Source organism: Prionailurus viverrinus, chromosome E3 (genome assembly GCF_022837055.1).
Source record: "Prionailurus viverrinus isolate Anna chromosome E3, UM_Priviv_1.0, whole genome shotgun sequence".
NCBI lineage: Eukaryota > Metazoa > Chordata > Mammalia > Carnivora > Felidae > Prionailurus > Prionailurus viverrinus.
This window is the reverse complement of record NC_062576.1, coordinates 7,668,894-7,694,045: the sequence shown is the minus strand read 5'-3', so window position 1 is coordinate 7,694,045 and position 25,152 is coordinate 7,668,894. Positions and strand designations below refer to the sequence as shown.

The following is a 25,152-nucleotide window of genomic DNA, read 5'->3' as shown; positions in this document are numbered from 1 at the left end:
TCCCAGGGTCGTGGGATCAAGCCCCGCATCGGGCTCTGTGCTAAGCATGTAGCCTGCTTAAGATTCTCCCTCCCTCTCTCTCTCTCTCTCTCTCTCTGTACCCCTCCCAGCTTACACTCTCTAAAAAAAAAATTACTTTGCTTTTTTAGAGCAAAAAGGTATTTTGTACTGCTAAATAAAATATTTCAAAACATTTATTTTGTTATTAACTTACCATACATTTCTAAAAATTTTTTAATGTTTATTTATTATATTAGAGAGACAGAGAGACAGAGCATGAGTCAGGGAGGGGCAAAGAGAGAGAGGGAGATACAGAATCTGAAGCAGGCTCCAGGCTCCGAGCTGTCAGTACAGAGCCCAACACGGGGCTCGAACCCACAAACCGGGAGATCATGACCTGAGCTGAAGTCAGACGCTTAACCAACTGAGCCACCTAGGCACCCCATGCCATACATTTCTAAAGTGTGTAATAAAACAAGTGGTAAATGTTTACATAATTTTTTAACTGATAAATGTGCCCTAACTTTTGGAGTCTTAGGATCCTAAGGTTCTGTTTTAGTTACTAGTGCTATGTAACAAACCACCCCAACTTGGTGTAAACATTTTATCGTGTCCATGGATTCTATGGGGCAGGAATTTGGAAAAGGCTGAGAAAAGATGAGGCCTGGGGCCTCAGCTGGAAGATTCAAAAGATGGGTGTTACAATCATCTGATTCACATCTGAAGCACATCTGGTGCTTGATACTGGATGTAGGCTGGGACTTCAGCTAGGCAGGACACCTAAAACATGGCCTTTCCATGTGGCTGCTTGGGGGCTATCTCACAGCATGGTTATTGGGTTCCAAGAGCAAACATGTCAAGAAACAGGAGGTTGGGAGCTGCTAGTTAATTTTGGGTTCAGAAACTGGCACAGCATCATTTCCACTATATTCTATTAACCAAGCAATCACAGAGCTCATATTCCAGGAGAGAGGACCTAGACCCACCCTCTCAATAAAGAGTGTCAAAGAATTTGGGGAGCAGGATATAAAACTCACATGTATTCTGAGGTTGGGGCTCAACTGCCCACGCTGGGCTATCTGGATGTGTACAGATCTCTACATCTGCAGAACTGCCAAGTCTTTTGATCTTGTGAAGTAGCCTTAGCGTGGCTGGTATTTAAATAACTTGGGAATCTTTCCCCTCCTGGATTCTTAGTGACCTCCATGTCTTCACATTGGTTTTCCTACTCTGTTCCCAGATCCCATAGGAAAGGCTCCTCTCCCTGGAGCTGTTCCCCCTGAATACAGGTTAAACATCTCTGAATGGGTCAGCTGCCCTGCCCAGCACTGGCAGCTGCCTTTCCAAACAGAGACTCCTGAACCCAATTTCTAGCTTCTATCTGGGAGAGAGGGTGCTGGAGAAGGGAGGAGGAGGTGGACTTAGTCAAAGAAGAAAGTGACAAGAGTCTCTTCACATATTTGGGTGCTTGTCAGGGGGAAAGAGAGAACAGAGGTGCTGTGCTCTTCAAAGAAGCAGAACAAGAACAAAAAAGTTAGAATTTCAAGGAAGCAGGTGTCCAGAGGCGGCCTAAGTGAGAACTGACGGTGGCAATGAGAGAGGAAACAGATCAGAGATATTTTGCAGAATGACTTGAGAGGATTTGGCTAAGAACTGGCTGGGGAAGGCAAGGATAAAGGAGAAGACAGTGTCAAAATCTTGGATTTGGGGGTTGGACATTTAGAATAACTTCTAAATTTCTTCCTAACTCAGAAACTGAGAGTCTACACAATTTCAAATTATAACAGGTGTCTCTGGGATGAAGTCATGAAACTCCCCCTGCAAAGAATCCTTGGCTGAAGGCTGCCAAGGTGTATGGCCTGTTCTCAGTGTAGTGAGATAGGTCACCCTCTGGCAATCAGGATTCTGCCCTCTCTCCTCAGTCTGAATAGTCCTCACTACATAAACCACTGAAAGGCAGCCAGTGCCTTCCTAGCTTCTCTGCCCTACCACGTCTCCCAGTTACAAAGCATTACATCCTTGAGAGCCAGTACACAAAGGCACCTGGGGACGCGTGCAGGGCTGGTGTGTGTCTGTACACTGGGCCATAGGGCGAAGGAGAGCCGCTTGAGACACTAGCAAAGAACCTGACTTCCATCAGTTTAACAATCTCAAGCCACACCCTGGGAACCAGCTGATTCAAACAAGTTTATTGAGCTAGTCACAAGGATACAAAAGAGGCTGGGAAAGATGCTCCAAAAATACAGGAAACTATTGGGCTCTTTCCACTCAACATGAGGAGGCAGTGCCTCTCCAATACTGAGGTGAAGCCCCCACCCACTCCAAACGTGGCAGGAAAAAGGCACTCTTCTCAATACAGACGGACAGAGCCAGGGAGCAGTAAGAAGGACTGGGGGCTTAAGGCTTCTCCATCCCAACATCATCAGAGAAAGGTCAGGTTAGAAAGGCACAGCCCACCTCTCCTTCCCCTCAGAGACCAGAGTGGAGCCTGGGAGTAGTGCTTCCTTCTGCTCTGTTCTCCTGTTTGCCTTTTCCAAGTTGAGATGGGGAGTGGAGACGGGGAGGGGCACAGAGTCATGTCAGAGATCCTGTAACGGGAAAGATGAAAGGAAAACACAGAGACAGAACAGCCCAAAGGGCAACGAGATGACTGCAAGGTCCTCCACGTGACAGTTTACTTCTCCTCCTGCCCTCCCCCCACAGCTACTCCTAAGGTTCCAGAAGCAGCAGAGAGGCCAGGCCTTGGGCTACTGCCTCTATTTCCACCTACTGCATAGCACACAGGTTACCTGCCAGCACCTCCCAAGGACACAAAGTCCTCTTAACCTGCTGTCCACAGTATTTTTGGGGACACTCACCTCAAGGTTCATCTCTGTGGAATCTAAGAGATCCAGCCCGTGCTCACTAGAGGAAGAGTGCTAGAGAGAGCAGGTGACAGTCAGACTGGCTCTTCTCACCCCTGTCACATGGGCAAACAATAACCAAGGTCCCTTTCCCAGGTGGGTGCCTGCAGCAGCCAGGGAGGGGAGACTAGCAAAGGGATGGTGGGCAGAAAGTTCAGACCTAGAAAGTTCCCAGAGTCCCAGGCCTCTCCTGGCTGCCAATTGAGTCCCTTAAATTCGTTCAGTTTAGAACCAGAAAATGGCATTTTTTCTGAGGGGACTTTAGGAAAGACTACGTTAATAGAGGCCTTGTTTTCTAGTCTCTGTTGAAGAAGTCATTGTTTTTTTCCTTCTGAGCACAAAACCTCCATTCCCTTGCACTATTTCTCCCTTCCTCCCTCTGCAAAGAGCAGAGAAGGGAGGAGAATATCAGCAGCAGACACGTAACCCTTTTCAGTTTATAAGGTGCCTTCGCTTTGTAGTTTGAGGGAAAACTCCACTTGAAAGATGAAGAGGTTGAGGGGTTAAGAGGAGCTAACTTGACAGAGTGGTGGTGCGGCAGACCCACATCACCTCACAGCTTCCATGTGCTCCTGCTGGCCTGGCGGCCGGGTAGGAAAGGGAGTGAGGGGAGAACTGGGGAAAGTGAGCCGCCTTCCTTCTCCAGCTCTGGCACTGCTTTCAACCCTTAGACTCAGAGGAAAAATACTTATTTGGACATTGGGAGGGGGAGTGTTATCCAAACCCTTTTTTGGGATTTTGAATTTGTTTTCCCTCCCCTCCTTAATAAAAGTCCAGGAAAAGTACAAAGCACCTTACAGGTCTCCCTTCTTTACTCTGTGATTCTTAAAGGACTTTCAAAAAGCCCTCTGGTTGTAGCAGGAAAAGGGAATGTTGGGTCCACTCACCTTGTCTGTATCTTGCCATTCTTCACTTAACTCACTCTGGATCTCTTCTTCATCCTCTTCCATAAGGCTGAGTCTGAGGGCAGTGGCAAAGAGTAGAGGCTTTCACACTGCTATTTAAGGACCCCTGAGAGTATCTGGGAGGCACCCAGGAGAGTGGGATGGGCAGATGTGGAGCGAGCTCCAGGCTCCCACTGCTGCTTCAAACAGAGCAGCTGACTTCTATCAGTTCTATGAGCTAAGGACACACGTACCCCTGGAAGGAAGTGGTCTGTGATGTAAACAAGCCCAAAAAGTATGGGCACAGAAACACCAGGTTAGGGGAGAATCCCTCACAGCAGGTGCCTAATGTGAAGTGAGGATGAAAAGCAAGGAGCAGCTCACCTGGTCAGCCGGTTGCCCAGACCAGGACCGGAACGGTTGAGTAGAGTCCGGAAATGCTGTGGACTCAACAATCTTGACCTCTGGTTGCCTGAAAGGGGCTGGCTGCTGGTAATAAAGCAGGATCAGTGATGGGGATAAAAGTGAAGGGTAAAAAGGGTAAGGTGGGCAATGTTACAGGGGAGAAAAGCTCATAGGGAGAAAGAAAATCTAAAGCTAAGAAAATGGTAAAAGCCTGGAGAAGAACCCAAGAATGATGATGGAGTGCCACAGGATGGAACAAGAGAACAGCAATGGCAGGAGGAGGATGGCAAACACCAAGATCAGACACCCAACTGCTCTCAGCCCTTACCTTTGGACAAGCTCCGGTTCTGGGCTGCCTTCTTCCATCTCTTCCAACCCCCCCAGAGGCTGCCTCCTCTTGATGGCTGTAGAGGTGAGGGTGGGTGTGGGTGGGATGCTGTTCAGCTGGAGGCTTTCCTCCTGGGATGAAGAGATATCCTCTCTCTGCTGCCTGGAGGGGCCTGCAAGGCAACAGAGGCACATATTCACTGCAGACCAGGTACTGCCACAGGCCATCTTCTACATTTTCAAGACCTGACAGATTTTGGTTCAGGAAAGTTAAGAAAGAAGAGAATGGAAAACTTATATGGCCTCATTAGGTTATGACTAAAAATTAAGCATAACCCTACATACTAAAAAGTAAAGGCTTACACAACAGTATCTAGGACTTGTTCAAGGAAAACGAAACAGCTCAGAAAATAGAAAAAAAATAGACATATATGTGATATGTGATAGACATATATCAATCACAGATAAACAGTAACATGAACACGAATGTGAGAGAGAATAAGATTCCTTAAGATTGCAAGGTCTCAATCAATGAAGATGTGTGAGGTCCTGTTCATTCATTCAAGATTTTTTTTTAAACTTATTTATTCACTTACTCAATCACTTCATTCATTTATTCATTCATTCATTCATTGTAGGTATACCCAGCATGGAGCCCATTGTGGGGCCTGAACTCACAACCATGAGATCAAGACCTGAGCCGAAATCAAGGGTCAGACTAAACCTACAGAGCCACCCAGGCACCCCTCAACATTTGTATGAAAAAAAAAAAAAAAACAACCTTAAAATGGTAACAGAGTTCCTGAGCTCTGAAGCTGCTAGGGTGGAAGCAGGAGGGCTGGCAAGAAAAGACAAATGGGAGACTGGATTTTCTAAAGGCCAGGAAAACAGGAGGTGGCTGCATTGTCAGCATGCTTCTGACATGAAGAAATGGAGGACCTTGGGCTCACAATGTTAAAGTCTCTTCTGCAGAGACCTGAGAAAGGTAGAGGACCAGAAAGAATCCAAGGTTATCTCAGAAAACCCAGGCGATAGTACTTTCAAAGGGATATTAATACTCGTCCACTGTAAATGTTCACAGCCCCAAGTTTCCAGAACTGGAAAGTGAGCTGCTACTGATCTAAGCAGAGAACTAGAGAAAGCCAGTGAGAGCCATACACATGATTTTGTGCCCTCGGGGAGGACCAGACGGCCCCTCCTCAACTCCCCAACCTAGTCACAGTGTGATGCCCGAGGGCTCAGCCTTCCAGCATCTCCTGCCCACCATCTTCACTGGCTTCCTTAGCCTCGCAAGTTCACATTTCAAATACCAACTCCCAAATGTATCTCAAGCTTTTGACTCTACCCTTAACTCCAGACTCCTATCTCCAGCTGTCTGTTTTACACTTCCACCTGTAGCAACATGGCTAATACTCAAGCCCTAATCTACTCATTCACTACCTTCCCCATTTCTGTTGGTATCAACTCCATCCTACCTAGTTGTTAGACTGAAATCTTTTTTTTTTTTTTTTTTTTTTTTTTAGGCCAAATTCACCCTCAATTCCCATCTTACATCCCACAGCCAGTTTGTCAGGAAATCCTATGGGTGATACCTTAGAAATATATCCAGGATCTGTCCACTTCTCACCACCTCCATCCCTTCCCCCAGTCTACCCACTCAACAGCCTCCTTACTGGTTCCTTTGCTTCTACCCTTGCCCCTCTACAGCCCATTCTCACACAGCAGCCAGAGGGATCCTTTAAAAACAAGGCAGATCCTGTCACTCTCTGGTTCAAATGCTGTAATGTTTTCCCATTTCACTGTTGAGTAAAAGCCAGGGTCTTTACTCTGCCTCATATGCTCTGGGTTCCTCCAATCTCTTTGGTCTTATACCCTACATACTCTCCATTCGGCCATTGGCCTTCTTGGCTCTTCCCAGAACATGACAGGCATATGCCATCATGGCCCTGTGCACTGGCGCCCCTTCTTGTATGCTCTTCTACAGACATTGTGCACCCCTTCCTTCCTCGCAGTCCTGGCCCAACACTCACAAGCTCTGCCAGCCTTCCCCCAGCAATAAGAGACTGCGATTCCCACCTCACCAAGGCTTCCCTGTCCTCTTCTCTGCTTTTCCACCACAGCACACACACACTCTAAAGAAAAGAGACTTGTCTTTTTTTGTTCACTGCTATATTCCCAGTACATAGTGCTCAGTAAATATCTGTTGAGTGGACAATGGAACCAGTCTTTTCAGTTTTCTCCTACCTTTACAAACCCTCTGTTTTAGGCAAACCAGCCTAAACATCTGCATACTCAGCTAATACATACCTTCCTATGTTTTGTTTGTGCTACTCTGGTAGCTCATGATACTCGTTCTTCCTCTGTTTAGCTTACATCAATCTTGTCCATTTTTCAAGCTCCAGCTTAAACTCCATCTTCCTGGTGAAGCCTTCCTAGGCTTTAGATCAACTAAACTCAAAGTGATACCTTCTTTCCTGGAATTCTAAAGCATTCAATCTGTCAATTTTTTTTAATTTTTTAATGTTTATTTATTTTGAGAAAGAGAGAGAGAGACAGCAAGCTGGGGAGGGGCAGAGAGAAAGGGAGAGAGAAATCCCAAGCAGGCTCCATGCTGTCAGTGCCCAGCCCAATGCAGGGCTTGATCTTATGAACTGTGAGATCATGATCTAACCCGAAGCTAAGAGTCAGACCTCTAACCAACTGAGCCACCCAGGAGCCCCTCAATCTGTCAATTCTCAAAACCCTCAGGAAGTTATCATTTACTGGTGATGGTTCATAATTTAGATTTTCTATAAATGTATTTTCTCTATTAGATGGTAAGCTGCTTGAGGATCCTTCACAGCCTCTAAAACACCTAGCACAGTGTCCTGCACACGATAGGTCCTTAACAGATATTAGTTAAATGATTAAAACAGAGTCTCCTAGTGGTATAAAAAAATACTTTTAAGTAGTATACCTAGAGACATTTTAAAGAGTTACATTCTACCTCACACCGTATACAAAAATTAACTCAAATGGATGGCAGAAAGAACTAAGACTAGAAAACTTTTAGAAGAAAACCATCTTCTAAAAAATCTTCATGATCTTGGATTAGACAATGATTTCTCAAGCTATGACACCAAAGCACAAACAACAAAAAAAAAACCCAAATAATCTGGATTTCATCAAAATTAGGAACTTTTGTGTTTCAAAGGACACACAACAGATAATGGATAAAGAATATACAGTAGACATACACAATGAAATATCACTCAGCCCTCATTTAAGGGCTTTGTGGACAATGGATGGGCCTAGACAGTATCATGCCAAGAAATATCAGACAAATATGATATGATTTTACTCATATGTGAAATCTAAAAAACAAAACAAATGAACTAAAAAAGTGGAAACAGACCCATAAATACAGAGAACTGGTGGTTGGCAGAGGGGTGGGAGGATGGGCAAAATGGATGAAGGCGAGTGAGGCATAGGCTTTCCAGTCATGAAATGAGTAAGTCACGGGATGAAAGGTACAACACAGGGAACACAGTCAGGGGTATGGTGACAGATGACAGCTATACTTAGGGGGAGCACAACATAACCTATCAAGTTATACAGAGTTATAGAATCAGCTACATTGTACACCTGAAACTAATGTAATGTATGTCAACTATACGTCAATTAAAAAAAAAATGAAAACCACTCAGATGGCAATCAACTAGTACAGGGATAAATAAAATGTGGCACACCCATACGATAGAATATTATTTGGCCATAAAAAGGTATGAGGTACTGATATATGCTAAAACATGATGAACCTTAAAAACATTATGCTAAGTGAATAAAGGCAGTCACATAAGGCCACATATGGTATGATTTCACTTATATGAATGTCTAGAGTAGGCAGACCCAAAGACAGAAAGTAGATAAGTGATACTGCCTGGGGGGTGGGGTGGGGAGAACCAAGATTTTCAATTGTTCACTAGAAAACACATACGTGTAAACACATCAAGCTTGTGATTTCTAGGATATTTTTCACCTAAAATGAAATTATATTTAAAAAGAAAATTAAAGAAGGGCAGCTGGGTGGCTCAGTCAGCTAAGCATCCGACTTCAGCTCAGGTTATGATCTCGAGGTTTGTGAGTTCAAGCCCCGCATTGAGCTCTCCGCTGACAATTGGCCTCTCTCTCTGCCCCTCCCACGCTTCACATGTGTGTGTGTGCACACTCTCACAAAAATAATAAGAATTAAAAAAAAGAAGATTAAAGAAAAAGCATTAGATTAGAAGACAAGTAATGATCTGAGAGTAAAAAAAAATCATAAAGATTGTGTGAAAATCTTTAACATTTAGAAAATAATAGAATACTAGATGCAAGGATGGGCCCCCTAAATGTACAGATTTCTTATTTTCATCTTTGGTCTTATCATCAGTCGCTATTTGATTTTTCACAGAGGTTTGCTATTTTTAGCTGCCTAGATAAACTCTGAAGAAAATGAGTACCCCTTACTGATAGCAGATGCTCAGTGAAATGTTTTTTATTTGACTAAAGACAAAAGTGTGTAGAAGGCAAAAGACCCTACATCTAGGTATTGGCTATGGAGGAAGGAAGTAGTGCTCACTACCCTGATCCACACACACTTACCTTCAGTGCGCCTCTTCTTAGAGCGGGGATAGCCCTGAGGGTTGGCCTCCACTGTGTTCTCTACAGGGCTGAGGGAGTGGCAGTAGGTGGTGACTGGACCCCAGGGACAATCAGGTGCCTGGGAGACACGCTGCAGACACTTTTCCAGGTAGGACAGTCTAAGGAAGGGGTGAGATGAAGAGGCTGACTTGTCTGCTAGGCCCTCACTACTCCCTAATCCTCATCTTTATCCATTACCCACTAACTTACAGCAGCTGCTTGTCCTGATGGAAGAGTCGGGGGGAAAACTCGGCAAGGAGCTCCAGGAATGCTAGGTTTGGGGGCTGACCGGAGGAACCAGTTGGAGGAGACTCAGACAAGGAGAATTTGATGCCTTCCCTTGGTTGAACAGAATTATTTTAGGAAGATGGCCCCTCCTCACTTTCCTCCCGGGGAAGCATCCTGTCAAGTGCACCCTTCCCCTGTTCCCAGTCTGTCTCCCAGAGAATACCCACCAGCCAACCTGACTGCTGCTCCTCAACATGCTTATCCCTCCCTCCAAGACCACACTCCCACTCTCCCTGCACACAGCCTATGGCTCACCCCTCTTCAATCAAGTACCCTTTTAACCAGTACTTTACTTGTGTAGTGTGACCACAAGGTCACGGTTCTGTAGCTGCTGGGGCCCAAAGCTCAAGGCAAACCTTCGGGCCAGGTCCCTCATCTCACTGAAGGCAGGAAGCTCATTCAGGCCTTGGGGCCCCTGTTCTTGCAGCAGTTCTGTGTACAACTGTGTCCAGGAGACATGGTACATTTGGGAAACGAAGGAACAAAGTGGAAATAGAGAAGTACAGCATTCCTTTCTCCGCGTAGAAATTCTAAAGGACTTGGGATGCCACCTGCTACCTTTACTCTTTCTTTCCTCCCAGGACACTGTTCCTATTCCTGAACCCCTACAGAAAGAAACTTCACCCTTGCTCTGTAACAATAAAAATGTCCCTAGTAACTGAAGAGACTGACAGAGAACAGGGCAGAAAAAAATTAGGTATTCTTATCACTTTATTGTTGGTGCTCCTATGTCCTGATAGTTCAATTTCTATGAAGTTGGGGAAACTGCCCATCACCTAATAGTTTCTACAGACCTACTAGTTATAAAGAAGACAGTCAAGTAAAGTTAAGAGTCAAAATAAACTAGAAAGTTCCTTAAGGATCTCACATTCTAAATGGCTGAGGGTGAGCAGAGAATTTGTGGGCTACAGGGAAGGCATATCACAGGTCAGAGGTATTCCAGGCAGAAGGGAGTGTACCTGCTTGAGGCTCAGCAGCAGGATTCGGGAACAATGACTTCGGTCAATCTGCCTTGCTCTAGTTAATGTTTCCTTGATAATGTCACCATAGTCACCGTAGAACTGAGGGACAGGAAATGAAGAAGATATCGTTTGGCCACAGGGCAAGACCGGTTCTGTTGTTTCTTCCTTTACATTTCTCATCATGTCTCCTTCCTAAAGTGAGTTAATTCAGGAAACATGAATCTAAGTATAAAACAACTCAGACTAGACCAATAGGTCAAAGCCCGAAGACCTCAGAGTTTAGGCAAATAAATATGGGAAGAAATTCTGCTCAGAGCCCATTTGTTGGGGAAGAAGTGCTCACAGCAAACAGAAATCAATACAATGGTGAGTTGAGGAAACTGAGGTACACATCTTCCATTCTTTTTTTTTTTTCTTCTTCTTATATTACCCCAGTTTACAGAGACTGGGTTCACAGAAAAAAAAAAAAAAAAAGATCTGGACAGGATGAATAAGCTTACTTTCTCTCCAATGAATTTCCTAACAGCTTTTTTTCTGTAATTATTTACTACCAATTCCTCTTTGTCCCCTTATTCTAAACTCCTGTTGCCTTTTTCCTCCTGCTTTTCTTCAAGCCTGGTACTGTCATCCTCGCCATGTTCTTTCCTGCAGTGTTCCAGCATCTGAAGTCGTGGCTGTGCTCACTCAGCCTGACGCCTCACTGTACCTTGTTGTAGTGTTTGAAAACATCTGAGGCTGCATCCATCTCCAGCACCCCATAAAGCAGCAGCTTGCAGAACCCAGCCAGGAGGCGGCGCCGCTGGTGCAGCTGCTCTATCTGTAAATGATCCTCCTGGGAATGACCTGGCTCACATCAAAAGCAGAATGGAAAGATCAGAACCACAGATCTAGGCCTCCTGCCCTTATATGCCTGAGGCAGGCCCAAGCCCCAGACCCTTCCTGAGCCCCAAGTATAGAGTCCTTGTACCACTGCCCAGTTCTCCAGGCTGGATGAAGACATGGTCCATGAGGAAGCTGGCTAGTTCAGACTGGAGCGTGGCTTCAGGAAAAAAGACAAGGGGTCTAAGAAAATCGCGACCCCCTACAATCATCTGAGGGCTGAAGATGAGAAGTAGATCACTTAATAAGACAAAAGCCTGTTGGGGGGGGGAGAAAAAAGAATGCTTAAAGAGGACAGGATATTCACAAGACAGAAATTACACAGCTAATTTCTCCTTAGAAAAAGGGTTCCTCAGACCATGAGAAGTGACATGCCTCCTTGGTCCCACTTGAGGAAATGCTAACCTGCTCCTGGATCTCAGAAGCCACATCTGAGAGGCAGCTCTGGCAGAGTTCACAGAATGCCACCATCCTGTCCTTCAAACTCAACAGCTGCTTCTGTGGAGACAGTGGCTTGAGGAGGAGGAATGGAGACACAGGCTCCTCCATTCCCACTCTCCCTACTCAGACCCATATTCACCTGGGAAGCACCTGATCCAGAAAGGTGGGTTAGTGTCCAGAGAATGGAAAAATAGACAAGAGTCAAGGCTGGCAGCATCACCTGTAACAACCAAATGTTACAAAAAAGGGGGAGTCAGGAGTGAAGGGCAGAAAGGGAAAGAGGGAGGAAGAGAGAAAGGAAAAGACAGACAAGCAACACACACAAAGGAGTGAAGAGAGAAAATGAGATTAGAAGAGACCTGATTCCTTCTCTGGGGGGAAAAGATCTGATTCTGGACAATCTTCAGAGCATTCTGTCTTGGACAGGAATGCCACCTCTTCTTTATTTATCTGATGTCTCCTAGAATCCCTCAACATTATCCTTGACTCCCCGGAAACCAGAGAGGATGGCTGTTTTCAGGCACTGGAAAGTACAGTTCACCTTCTAGAGTGGAACTGAAGGAAAGATATGCACATGCTCTTCCTCTCGTGTCTCCTCTGCAACCCTGGGACCGGAACTGCCTGGGATAGTCGGCCACCTGGGACACAGGGCCCTTAAAAACTCCCCTCTGCCTCCACATCTCCGACTCATCTACTTGCCTGCTGAGGAACTTCTCCTGTGTCCACAGCCTTCCGGAGGAGTCGGAAGCATGGCTCATAGAGCTCCCAGCGAGTCAGGTCGTGAGCACTTTGGGGAAGAGATGGAAACATGATGCAGGAACAGAATGAGAGGAATCACCACCACAGACACCAGTAGAAATAGGAAGAGGGAATGGGAGGTGAGCTGCTCACTTGTAGAAGGCAGACAGGCGCTTCAGAGTGGCTGCCAGGCTGTACACCTCATCCTCATCTAGGAAGGACGACTGAGGGAGAGAAAAGGTCCACAACAGGATTTTCCCAATAACGCATAGATCCACATTCCCCACCTAGCGGCCCCTCGGACCCAAGTTTGGGGCTTCCCATATTTCAGCCCCAGTTCCTACCTGCAGCAGCTCTTCAAGTTCTTGCTGGAAGCGGTCGCTCAGCAGATCCACCAGCTGGCTGCGGGCAAAGTCTACCCGGCCGAAGAACGTGAACTCAGGATTACAGAGCAGATAGAGGGCATGAGCACCTGCCTCAAGCACCGTGGGTTCCACGTGCTTCACCACCACCTCCTGGAGCTGCTGCAAGAAGAGCTCCAGGTGCTGACAGAAAAAGAGATGGGAGAACACAGTGCTATGGGCAAGGAAAAGAGGGGGCAAGTCTTCTGGAGGGGAGTGGGGTTGGGGGAGATGAGAAGTACAATTGAAAGCATTAACTTTCAAGGGGAAGATGCCTATGGAAGAGAAGGCTTATTGATTTTTCTGGAACCTGGGTTCTTGAGAACCAGATATTGGCAATAGAACCTTTGGTCCTACCAAGAAAGCAGCAAGGTGTAGGAACTTTACCTTCCTCTCTACTCACCTTCTCCAAGCGCCTTGTGCAGTAGATGTTGAGGTCAAAGTAGTTAAGAAGCTGGAGCAAGGGAGCAACCTTCTCTGCATCAGCTGAGAACTGTAGGGGTTGAGAGGGAAACCTAATTACTAGCTAATGTATGCTAAGTCTTACTCCCAGTCCTCACTGGGGGCCATTTCCTTTCACCTCTCATTCCCAGGTACTGAATGGTAGGGCAGCTCTACCTTGGCCAGGAGCTGGGGTAGCAGGGGGATGAGGTGCTCTGTCAGCTTCACCTTGTCATCGGCTTGGATCTTTCGTTCTTTCGGGGTTAAGCCCTGGAATTAGTCATTTGGGGGTATAGGGAAAGATATGGAAAAACACTAGGTCCATAGGGAGTGCGTGTGTATCCCTCCTCCCCACAATCTCATCTGCCCAGGAAGGAAAAGATAATTCATTTGGCACCTCCTTCAGATTTATTTTTCTAGAAATGGAATTCCTTGAGGGGCAGAGAAGAGGCACCCTAACCCAAGGCTTGAGGGTGAAGATAGACCATACCTGTCTGGACTTTTATTGCTAACCAACCCACCCACCCTTCACACCATACCTTCCTCCCAGTGATCCGCCCCACAGGTGGGTGACCTTCAGAAGCTTGCCGAACACTGGACACCAAGATCTCAATCAATGTGCTCTCCTGCACATCGTCCAAGTCTGGGTTGGCAGGAGGATGAAAACCAGAATAGCAAATTAGCCACCCTCCATCTCCCAAGTCACCCCAACTCCCCCACTGCCCAGGACACCTATGCCTCATGGGGGAAATGTCCCCTCCTCCAGCTACCATGTGGCACGCACTCTGGTCCTTCTCCAGCAATAGGCTTGTCAGACTCTCCCAGTCCTTCAGCTGAGACCCTGCACAGTCCCACAGGCTGTCTACTAAATAAGCAGCATGGTTATGGAGCTGTGGAAGAAGGTACATGTTAAGTTACTGAAGCTATGTTAGAAAATTCTGGGAAGTGGCTACTGACAAACCATGTCTCTCCTTCCTGTAGTGCCAGTCCCATCTTTTTCTACTCACAGGTCTTTATGCACAACAGCCAAATAGTTCCTTCCCATACGTCACCTCACTTTCCACAAAGAAGGACAGCAGAAGGTGGAAGAAAGTTCTCTGGGCACGTGGACTTCTGCGTCGCTCTCTCCCACTGACCATTTTAGTCTCACACTCAGGGTAGAAGAGCCTGGTAGAACAAACACAGGGAAAGGGCACACCTGGGAGCAAATGAGGAGTGGAATAATCTCCATGAAAGAAAGAAAGAGTCCAAGGAGACGTGTGAGGAAAAGAGGTGCAGAGCCAAGGAAAGCCTCAAGGAGTTAAGAGGGGGAAAGCAACAAAAGAGAGACTTTAACAGGTATGCAGGGTGGTCGTTGGGAAGAGCAGCAGCAGACGCAGGAGAAAAAACAACACAGGAGGGTGTTAAAGGAACAAATGAGAGGACCCTACTCACTTCCAGTAGAGAAACTCCCCTGCAGCAGAGGCCAGGGCTCGGTTAGAGGCATATACAACTGGGTAGATGCCCTCACAGTCTGCATCTGTCAGCACCCCTTCCATGTTCCTGCCAAGAGAAAAGGAGAAAAAGCAGGTGGATATGAAGGATGTCCCCTAGCACAACTAGGGCTAGAAACACAAAGAGGCAAATAAGGATTTGGAACGATCCAAAAGAGGAACAACAACAACAAAAATCAATGAGGATTAGCTGACAGAGAACTTTTATTATTATTTTTATTATTTTTTTTTAATATTTAATTTTTTTAACACTTATTTATTACTGAGAGACAGAGAGAGACAGAGCATGAGCAGGGGAGGGGCTGAGAGACGGGGAGACACAGAATCCAAAGCAGGCTCCAGGCTCCGAGCTGTCAGCACAGAGCCTGATGCAGGGCTCGAACTCACAAACGGCGAGATCATGACCTGAGCCGAAGTCGGATGCTTAACCGACAGAGCCACCCAGGCGCCCAAGAACTTTTAAATGAAGAGTGGAAAACAGAAGAGTATGGAGAGTTAGAGAAGATAAGAAATATCCCCCCTGGAGATCCTGCAACTCAGGAATGACCTCTGTCTTTCAACCTGTTATAGAAAGAAGAGTCAACCTATGACAAGCGGAGGGACAGAACTCTGGAAGGGCCTGCCTAATGCTGGAAAGGTAGAAGTCTGAGATGCGTGCCTCCCCATTCCCCAGGACTCACTTAAGGATGAGTATTAGTAACTTGACAGCTTCCACCGCCACATCATACTCTCGGTCCATGACCATGGAAACCATCCGGTCCTATAAGGAGAGAGAACGTTGCTCAGTACTTCATTGTATCCATCCCAAAACATTATGCTCTCTTAGAATTTGAGAGATTCCTAAAAAGAATGAGTAGGCAGAGGCTGGGATAGCTGTAGACACATAAGAGCAATAGGAATGGAAAGATGAGGTGGGGGAAACAGGAACCAAAGAAAGAACCAAACACAGGAATACTGTCCCAATTTTACCTTAAAGCGGCTGGTAAAGAGCTCCAGGCGGGCAGTCAAATCCCGGCTGCCATACAGCCCTTTTAGAGCCTTGAGACACTTCAGACGGACTTCTCGATGCTATTGAGGAAAATGGAATATGACTAACTATTCCTCTACTCAACCCCCACTGGGCTTCCATGCCCCTCCGATTACTCTTTCTGGGCTTTGGTGTCCTCTATGCTGAGGACTTTGGGGTGACTCAGAGACAACAGACAGCTGTCTTCTTATATAAAAAAATGAAAAGATCACAGCAGAATTTAGCAATCATAATGAAAAGGATCTTTGGGGCACCCGGGTGGCTGAGTTGGTTCAGTATCCAACTCTTGATTTCAGCTAAGGTCATGATCTCATGGTTCATGGGATCGAGACCTGTGTTGGGCTGTGCACTGGCATTGTGGAGCCTGCTTGGGATTCTCTTTCTCTCCTCCCTCTCTGCCCCTCCCCTGCTCACACCCTCTGTCTCTCTCTCAAAAATAAATAAACATTAAAAAAAAGAAAAGGATATTTTGGCTATCACCACCCTAGCACCTGTATCACCAATCCATTAATAGCTTTCTTGCCTTCTTCTAGGGAAAGTTTTTCTCTACTCTGGTTTTAAGGTGTTCATCTCCTGGATATATCTTTCTCTCTTCTACCTCATCCTACCCTCCCCAATACTGCAGAGTTTTGAGGTTCACTGTCTTGATGGGCTGATCACTAGTGAAGCTCCTAAGCAGCAGGACCAGGAAAAGCTGTGGTGTCTTGAGACAGGGAAGATGGTGAGGGTAACAGAGGAAAAGAAGCTGACTCAACACTGACCTTATCATGCAAGGTCCAGCCAATATATTTCAAATAGCTGTCAGTGAGGAAAGATGTGCTGTAGCTTTGCATCCAAGACCCAATCTCTTCAATGCAGATAGCACGGATCTCAGGAAGGATGTCCCTAGGCACAGAGAGATAAACTGACCCCTATCACCGTCTTTCTCTAAATTCACTTTCCATCCACCCAGACATTCTCCCTGCCATAGAAGAATCTACTTTCTTGACTGAACAACATGCTCCAAGCCTTTCATTTCTCCCTCCCAATGTAAATATATAAACAATAAATATTTTCTAGGGGCACCTGGGTGGCTTGCTTGGTTGAGCATCTGACTCTTGATTTTGGTTCAGATTATGATCTCATGGTTCGTGAGTTTGAGCACCATGATGGGCTCTGTGCTGACAGCACAGAGCCTGCTTGGGATTCTCTCTCTCTCTCTCTCTCTCTCTCTCTCTCAAATAAATATTTAAAAATAAAAAATTAACATTTTTTTGGTAATACTGCATAAAATAATTGAGCTTATTTTCCATGCCCCTTTTAAAACTGACTTCGGAAGTCAGTTTAACTGTTGGCCAAATTTCCACTTGAAGAAAATATTAAATCAGCTGAAGAGTTCTGGAAAGGCAGAGGTTGAAATCTAGGTAACAGTGAGAAAAAAATATGGATGCTATTTTTAACATAATTCCACCAGTTCTTTTAAACAGTGTAAAACTCCCCTGCCTTTAGCCCAGTGAAACAGCAGGCTGCACTAGGAAAAGGCCTGCCAAGTTGCAAATGCTCAGAAAAGCCCTGCCTTTTGTCCCTCTGCTGCAGTCTTCTCAGGTCTCCAGCTCCAGGAAGATGGGGAAGGGAAGATCTTGGGCAAAGCTGGAGCAGAATACTACTCAACAGTGCCTTATTCTCTTATTTTCTCTCTCAAAAGAGCTACAAGAGCCCCTGGAGTTGGGGGTGAACTAAACCTTACTAACTTAAAACATCTGTTGTCAAAGTTTTTGCTCCAGCTGCATTTGCACTAGGACTAACCAAATTACCAGGGTTATAACGGAGGGACACCTTGCTACGTTTACAGATTCCATAACCAAGGACCAGCTGTTTCAACGAGAGGAGCGCATTCACTCACCTGTACCGATGCACAAAGACCCCCCTGAAGAGCGCATTCATCATCCCTTCAATCTCCTCTTGATGTTCTTGGAGCTGGAAGACAGGGAGTAACAGGTCAATCTTTCTTGTGCCCCAAAAGTATACAGAAAAGTATGACTTCCACTTACTTCCTTTTATTACAGGACATAATCTGAACCCCTGATATCTTAGGTTTCTTTTCAACCTTCTAATTCTGGAAGAAGCTGTAGAGTCAACCACCGACTCAGAGGATTCTTTGTGTTTGGAAAAAATAATATCACCTCTGGGTCTGGTTATTTTTGGCTATTCAGAGGCACTAGCTGGTAGTTACACAGGTTTTTTGACTTACAATTGAGAACATGAATTTTTAAATAAATGCAGTTTATTTGATAGAAATAGAAAACCTAGCAGAAGAAGAAAAGGAAGAGATTAGACCAATGGTCCTCAACCAGGGCCCCTCAAGGGACATTTAGCAACTTCTGAAAACATTTTTGGTGGTCACTAATGGGAGGGGGTACTACTGCCATCTAGTGGATAGAGTCCAGGGATGCTGTTAAACATTCTGCAATGCCAAGACAGGCCCCAGGTCAACAGTGCCATTGTTGAGAAACCCTGGATTAGATGAATAGATATCAAGGAAGCAGAATTATAGGGAACACAACTGACCCTACCTCTTCAATAAATCAATATATTGGGGGGGGGGGAATGGGAGAGGGAGAGGTTAAAAGAGGCTTAAGAAATACAACAAATGCAATGCATCATAATCCTTAATTAGATCCTGGTTGGAATTAATCAGATATAAAAGCCATTTTGGGGATACACAGGGAAATTTAAATATGAATTGGAATTACAAAATATTAAGGAATAATTAATATTTTTGAATGTTAAAATGGTATTGAGTTAATGCAGGAATAATTTTCTTGGATGATAAGTTTTAAAATAATTTTTAGAGAACATATTTAAGTCTTTAGGTGGAAATACCAGTATATATATAATTTACTATAAAACAACAAAATAATTGGGGCACCTGGGTGGCTCAGTCAGTTAAGTGTCTGACTTCAGCTCAGGTCATGAACTTGCGGTTCATGGGTTTGAGCTCTGCTTCAGGCTGTGTGCTGACAGCTCAGAGCCTGGAGCCTGCTTCGGATTCTGTGTCTCGCTCTCTCTCTGCCCCTCCCCCACTCATTCTCGCTCTCTCTCTCTCTCTCTCTCAAAAATAAACATTTAAAAAATTTAAATAACAAAAAATTAGAAGAAACAAATATAATGAAATATTAGTTGTTAAATCCAGATAATTTGTATATGATGTTCACTCTGCCAATGTCTCTCTCTCTCAGAATGTTTGGGAAATTTCATATTGAAAAGAAAAGGAAAGAGAGAGAGGGACAGAAGGAGGAAAAGTTGTCATCAGTACCAGTTTCTATAGAAGTTTGGAAAAAGGAAATTAAGAAAAGACCACTGACTATAGGGATTAAAAAGTCACTGGTTGGGGCGCCTGGGTGGCTTGGTCGGTTAAGCATCCGACTTCAGCTCAGGTCACGATCTTGCAGTCCGTGAGTTTGAGCCCTGCATCAGGCTCTGGACTAATGACTCAGAGCCTGGAGCCTGCTTCTGATTCTGTGTCTCCCTCTCTCTCTGTCCCTCCCCCATTCATGCTCTGTCTCTCTCTGTCTCAAAAATAAATAAACGTTAAAAAAACATTAAAAAAAAAGTCACTGGTTTGGAAAGAATAATTTCAAAGAAAAATGGGGATAGAAGCTAGGTAGTAAAAAATGGATTCAGTTGGATATTAAGGAAGTAAGAAAATACTAAAAAGGAAGGATAGAAATGGAGTAGTTCATAGAGAGGAAGAGTAAAGGGAAGATTCAAAGGCCTACAGACATTTCTAAGTGAAGAGAACAGTGGGGAGAGAGGGATTAAAAACAAAAAGAGAAATAATGACTAATAAAGCAAGAGCCTAGACAAGTAAAAAAAAAAAAAGATTCACGGTATTATACATAGGATATGAGACAGACCTAATACACATAAGGTTTAAGATCATACTGACAGGGGCGCCTGGGTGGCGCAGTCGGTTAAGCGTCCGACTTCAGCCAGGTCACGATCTCGCGGTTCGTGAGTTCGAGCCCCGCGTCGGGCTCTGGGCTGATGGCTCAGAGCCTGGAGCCTGTTTCCGATTCTGTGTCTCCCTCTCTCTCTGCCCCTCCCCGGTTCATGCTCTGTCTCTCTCTGTCCCAAAAATAAATAAACGTTGAAAAAAAAAATTTAAAAAAAAAAAAAAAAAGATCATACTGACATTGAAAATAGTAAGAGAGAGTAAGGAAAGAAGGTTTACCATGGAAGAAATCTTGGTGAGGGGTGAGAAGACAGTCAATTGTTGTGGTTAGGCATGGGGAGTCCTGCCAACCTCATGCTGGAGGAGTCTCAGATACTAAGAGATATTACTAAGAGAGAGTAGGGGGAAAATCAGTGTCTCATGACACGCACAGCTGTTTGAGGGTTTAATCAGTGTAAAAGATTTTGTTAGGGCTTATGTCCTCCAGTTGTCTTTAAGTATAAAAGGAAATAAAGCAAGTGTCCACTATGTGCCAGACTATTCACTCACCATCTATTTAATCTTCATAAAAAGGTAGAATTATCCCCCTTTTTAAAGAAAAGGAAATGGAAGCTTGGAAGTTATATAAGGCCATGGAACTGGTAGCTAATCGGAACAGACAGTCCAGGAGTGATTGAAAGGCCAGTCACTTTCCAGTCCTCAAACAGTTGGCCTCCCTCATCAGTGGTTGGCCTTTAATACTCCTCTGGTGATCTGCAGACTATATAGTTGACCAGAAAGTCAAAAATTAACTCCTTGCATGAGATGCAAGCACAGCACTTAAAAACATTCCTGGTAATGAATGTAGATAATGGAAACTAAGCAAAAGTTGGATTATAAAGAACTCTAAAATTTACTCTGAGTTAGAACTAATTCATTGAGATCACATCCCAGAAACAAGATAAGCATGCAGTGACCTCTGACAGGATGGGTCTATTAGACTACTGTCAGACTCCACTGTTCATGACCCAAAAGGTTGCTTAGGGGCCTGTGCCTTACAAGAGAGAAGTGTGTGGGCAGGGGTAAAACGGGCTTCAGCAACAGTGGATGAAGCTGAGAGAGAGAGAGAGAGGGAAGAGGCAGGGAACACTTTTTACCTCTTTGCGTTTCTCCAACAGGCTCTCCAGTCGCTCGGGAGCTCTATGTCCTGGTCCCTTATTTCGTTCAGCCTCATACTGCCGCTGATTATTGTCTTTGTGCAGACTCAGTTGGAGGGCAACTCTTACCAGGGAGGTCATTAGCTTCATGGCTTTGAGCCAGGAAAAACAAGAAAAGGGAATTTTTACTTAGGTCAGAGGAGGGAGGATAGATTTTAAAAAGGAAGAAAAAAAAGCATCTTGTGGTTCCAGTGGGAAGAAGAGGAGGAAGCAGGGAGTGGGGCACTTGGGGGTAACCCACCATGGCTGCTGCCACCTCTGCCACAGAAAGAAAGAAAAGAAGGAAAGAAAAAGGAAGGGGACTCAAAATGAAAAGCTAGAGCAGGGTGACCCTAAAATCCTAAGACTGTTCTGGACATTTTTTTCTCCCCCTTTTGGGCTTCTTTTAATCCTCAGCATGTTCCCAGCTGTTGAGCTATGAGAAACAAGTTAAGACTGGAAACTGTCACTGTAATCTACCCTTTTTTGCAATACTACTAGTGAGAAACTTGGTTGAAGTTCAGGGTAAAAGAAGCCAGGGCTTGAAAGGCTAAGAAGAATTCAGAGACCAGAGAACACAGGAAATCCCCAAAAGAACATTTATAGACTAAAAATGAATGCTCACCAGCCAGGGTGCTAGTGTGACGGAAGGCACGGACTTGGGAGTCTGAGAGGCCAGTGAGCAGGGAGATGAGGTTGTCCATAGGGAAGCCATCATAGAGGAGGCTATACTGGCACTGATAGACCAATGTTTTCACAAATTCACAGAAACTGCCCTGGAACTTCTTCCAGGATGGACCCGGTGCTGTCAGGGGATACTCTCCTGAATCCTATAGAAGGGTTTATGAACTGAATGAGAAAAATTACTACCAAGTCTATGAAACCATAGGGACTTTGGATGTCAAAACCCAATAGTATAGTAAAAATCTTTCTCTGTTATACCTCATTTCCTGCTATTCTCAACTTCAGAGGCATATTCAGATAACATCTATGGGTCCCTTTTGCCCCCAAGAGATTGAACTCCTTCTTCCAAAAGCTATCCTATTTCCCACAGTCAGAAAGAAGGGGATAATGGGCCTTGTGTTTTGAAATAAGAGTGGCAAGAGAATTCTGATTGTCTTCCTCTACCTCATTAAACTGTTCTGTTAGGTGCCGGATGATCTCTGAGTTGGACATCTTCTTGAACATCTCGGAGGTCACATTGCCTGAGGAATGGAGGAGGTGAAGTAGTTACAAGAAAAATAACAGGACACTGTGACCATTTGCACATACACCTGAAGATGAGCTAGAAAATATATTGAAAAGAGCATAAGTGGGGAATCAGAAAACCTAAATCCCAGTCCTAAACCTGCTGCCATCAAACTGTGTATCTGCTGTTAAAGCAACCTCTCTAGAAAACCCAAAGGAATCAAGCAATGGAAAAGAATAGTTTAAAAAAAAAATCCTGGGGCACCTGGGTGGCTCAGTCAGTTGGGTGTCCAACTTTGGTTCAGGTCATGATCTCATGGCTTGTGAGTTTGGGCCCGATGTCGGGCTCTGTGCTCACAACTCAGAGCCTGGAGCCTGCTTGGGATTCTGTGTCTCTGGGTCTCTTTGCCTCTCCCCTGCTCACACTCTGTTTCTCTCTCTCTCTCAAAAACAAATAAACATTACAATTTTTTTCTTTAAACCCAAATAAAAAATAAATAAAGCAAAAAAACCACACCAATTCTGGATTCTTATAACACAACCTGCCTGAGATTATCTTACCCCAATAAGTTAGGTCATGACCTGTGGGGATCTGGGGAATCCACAGCTTCAGTGGAGAAATATGGAAGGAAGTATCTGAGAAATAGGGAATAATGAAGGATGATTTCATCTAAAGATAGGAAGACTAAAAGATGTCTAATGGTCTATTTTCAAATTTGTGAGTATCATTGGCCTCACATTAGTGTGATTAGTTACTTTTCCCCAAAGGGTCTTATCTCCAACCAAACCAACATAGTTCCCTAACTGGACCACTTTCCTACTTACCAATCTACAATGTGGTCAAATCAGTGAAACTTTTCATATGCTTAACCTTCTCTCTTTATTTAGGTGATTCCTAGTCCTACTCATCTAAATGTAGCAAAAGTTCTATAACATAGGAGCAAAGGGCTAGGGATTAGAAAGGGGTAGGAGTTTCCTTACCTTTACATCCACAAGATCGGATGAAAAAGTTAATGAGTTCCAGGAATCCTGCATCCTGGTCTTGCTTGTAGCTATCCAGCCACTCATCCACCAAAGACTAGGAAAAAAAAGGTGGATGATTTCTATTTCTGGCAATATGACAGACTGGAAATCCTGTATGATTGTACCAACTGAAACAGCTAAACTTCTGATTAAAATGTTAAAAACATCTTTTAAAACGTATTGCTGAACTGGAATGAAAGGTAGAATTCTGTATAGGCCCAAAATGAAATGAGGGTAGCAATCCTGGGAGATAAGCAAGCTGATTCTTGCCCTGAGGGTTCTATGGAACCCCAGGAACCATGACTTTCTGTCCAGATAGCTGCATGGAATGCAGAGCATAGAAGATCGAGCTTTTGGGCTTTCCAAGAAGAGAGGTCCAAAAGGAGGCTCCTGCGATAAAGCGAGGTGCTGGAAAAAGTCATGTTAGCATGGGGGTGCCTGGGTGGCTCGGTCGGTTAAGCGTCCGACTTCGGCTCAGGTCATGATCTCACGGTCCGTGAGTTCGAGCCCTGCGTCGGGCTCTGTGCTGACCGCTCAGAGCCTGGAGCCTGTTTCAGATTCTGTGTCTCCCTCTCTCTCTGCCCCTCCCCTGTTCATGCTCTGTCTCTCTCTGTCTCAAAAATAAATAAACGTTAAAAAAAAAAATTAAAAAAAAAAGTCATGTTAGCATGAAAACAGGAATGAAAAATAAACCCACAGGTCAGAAGGGGACAGCACGAACACCAGCTTGTTAGGACGTTAACGTGGGGTGGAGGGAAAAAAAAGAACTCGCCCTTGAAAATTCATAACCGTAAGTCAGCTCTCAGGTCTAGATTTGCAGTCTAGATCCACACTCCCTATATGATCAGAATACTCTCAATTAGAGAATTTAATTCAAAGTGATTCTGGAGGGTCCCCAGTCAACTACAGCCAAGCCAAGCAGGTTCCTCTCTTAAAAACACACCTTTAGGGGCGCCTGGGTGGCGCAGTCGGTTAAGCGTCCGACTTCAGCCAGGTCACGATCTCACAGTCCGTGAGTTCGAGCCCCGCGTCAGGCTCTGGGCTGATGGCTCAGAGCCTGGAGCCTGTTTCCGATTCTGTGTCTCCCTCTCTCTCTGCCCCTCCCCCGTTCATGCTCTGTCTCTCTCTGTCCCAAAAATAAATAAACGTTAAAAAAAAAAAAACACCTTTAAAAACCAACCAACCAACCAACCAACCAACCACACCTTTAATTCAGGACCCAAAGAATTCCAAAATATAGAACTCCAAAATATAGAGTCCAAAGTATAGAACTCCAAGAGAAAATGAGCAGCTCAAAGTGAAACTTAGTAAAGAAATAAGGCACTGAAAGTAAGAATTAGCAGAAAAAACAGCAGAATCATATTCATAGATTTCAAACATTAAAGTTATCACAGATTATAAATTATGCTATGAATAAAAAAATAAAAGTGAAGCTTTAAACCAGAAGCAAAGAACAATCAATTTTGAAAAAAGACCCCCCAAAAATCTATAAAAATGAAAAAAAAAAATTTAAAACCCATTTTAATGAATGGGTTAAAAGCAGATTGGACACAGAAAAACAAAAGATGAGTGAACTAGAAGATTAAATCAAAGAAAGTATCCAAAATGCAGCCTGGACAGACTAACAGAAACAGTGACAGAGCTATTAAGAGACATGGAGAATAGAGTGAGAAGTTCTAATTAATATCTAATTGAATTTCAGAACAAGATAATGGAATGACAAAGAGGCAGTATTTGAAAAGAATTTTCCATAGTTGTTGAAAGACCCCAATCTTTAGAGCCTGGAAGCCAATAGATTTCAAACATAACAGATGAAAAGAAAATTTACACCTATAAACATTATATAAAACATCAGAACACAAAAGCAAAATAAATCTCAAAAACAGGGCAAAAAGAGATCACTTACAAAGGATCTGCATATAACACTTACAAACAAAACCACTTATAAATTAGATTTGAACTAATCCATAAGCCCCTAACC

General features: G+C 44.5%; 1 protein-coding gene across 6 annotated transcripts in view; it reads right to left on the bottom strand.

Annotated features, from left to right (window-relative positions):
• The window catches only part of STAG3 (stromal antigen 3), a 31,747-nt gene that overhangs the window by 594 nt on the left and 6,001 nt on the right, over nt 1-25,152 (bottom strand). For 2 of the 6 annotated variants that reach the window (XM_047838144.1, XM_047838142.1), the window contains exons 5-33: nt 23,130-23,226; nt 22,089-22,165; nt 21,586-21,790; nt 20,922-21,073; nt 17,734-17,807; nt 16,613-16,736; nt 15,794-15,892; nt 15,505-15,584; nt 14,766-14,873; nt 14,384-14,498; nt 14,116-14,221; nt 13,871-13,974; nt 13,509-13,601; nt 13,294-13,383; nt 12,834-13,034; nt 12,643-12,713; nt 12,451-12,538; nt 11,891-11,971; nt 11,716-11,808; nt 11,399-11,567; nt 11,138-11,274; nt 10,429-10,530; nt 9,763-9,911; nt 9,392-9,520; nt 9,143-9,300; nt 4,521-4,692; nt 4,172-4,276; nt 3,791-3,863; nt 2,859-2,918 (exon numbers count right to left, since the gene is read on the bottom strand). In XM_047838144.1, the coding sequence (XP_047694100.1) occupies nt 2,859-2,918; nt 3,791-3,863; nt 4,172-4,276; nt 4,521-4,692; nt 9,143-9,300; nt 9,392-9,520; nt 9,763-9,911; nt 10,429-10,530; nt 11,138-11,274; nt 11,399-11,567; nt 11,716-11,808; nt 11,891-11,971; nt 12,451-12,538; nt 12,643-12,713; nt 12,834-13,034; nt 13,294-13,383; nt 13,509-13,601; nt 13,871-13,974; nt 14,116-14,221; nt 14,384-14,498; nt 14,766-14,873; nt 15,505-15,584; nt 15,794-15,892; nt 16,613-16,736; nt 17,734-17,807; nt 20,922-21,073; nt 21,586-21,790; nt 22,089-22,165; nt 23,130-23,226 (3,312 nt within the window). Of the gene's footprint in view, nt 1-2,174; nt 2,589-2,858; nt 2,919-3,790; nt 3,864-4,171; nt 4,277-4,520; nt 4,693-9,142; nt 9,301-9,391; nt 9,521-9,762; nt 9,912-10,428; nt 10,531-11,137; nt 11,275-11,398; nt 11,568-11,715; nt 11,809-11,890; nt 11,972-12,450; nt 12,539-12,642; nt 12,714-12,833; nt 13,035-13,293; nt 13,384-13,508; nt 13,602-13,870; nt 13,975-14,115; nt 14,222-14,383; nt 14,499-14,765; nt 14,874-15,504; nt 15,585-15,793; nt 15,893-16,612; nt 16,737-17,733; nt 17,808-20,921; nt 21,074-21,585; nt 21,791-22,088; nt 22,168-23,129; nt 23,227-25,152 lie in introns of those variants that run through there. The other 4 variants (XR_007147730.1, XM_047838143.1, XM_047838145.1 and 1 more) reach the window with 4 other exon arrangements.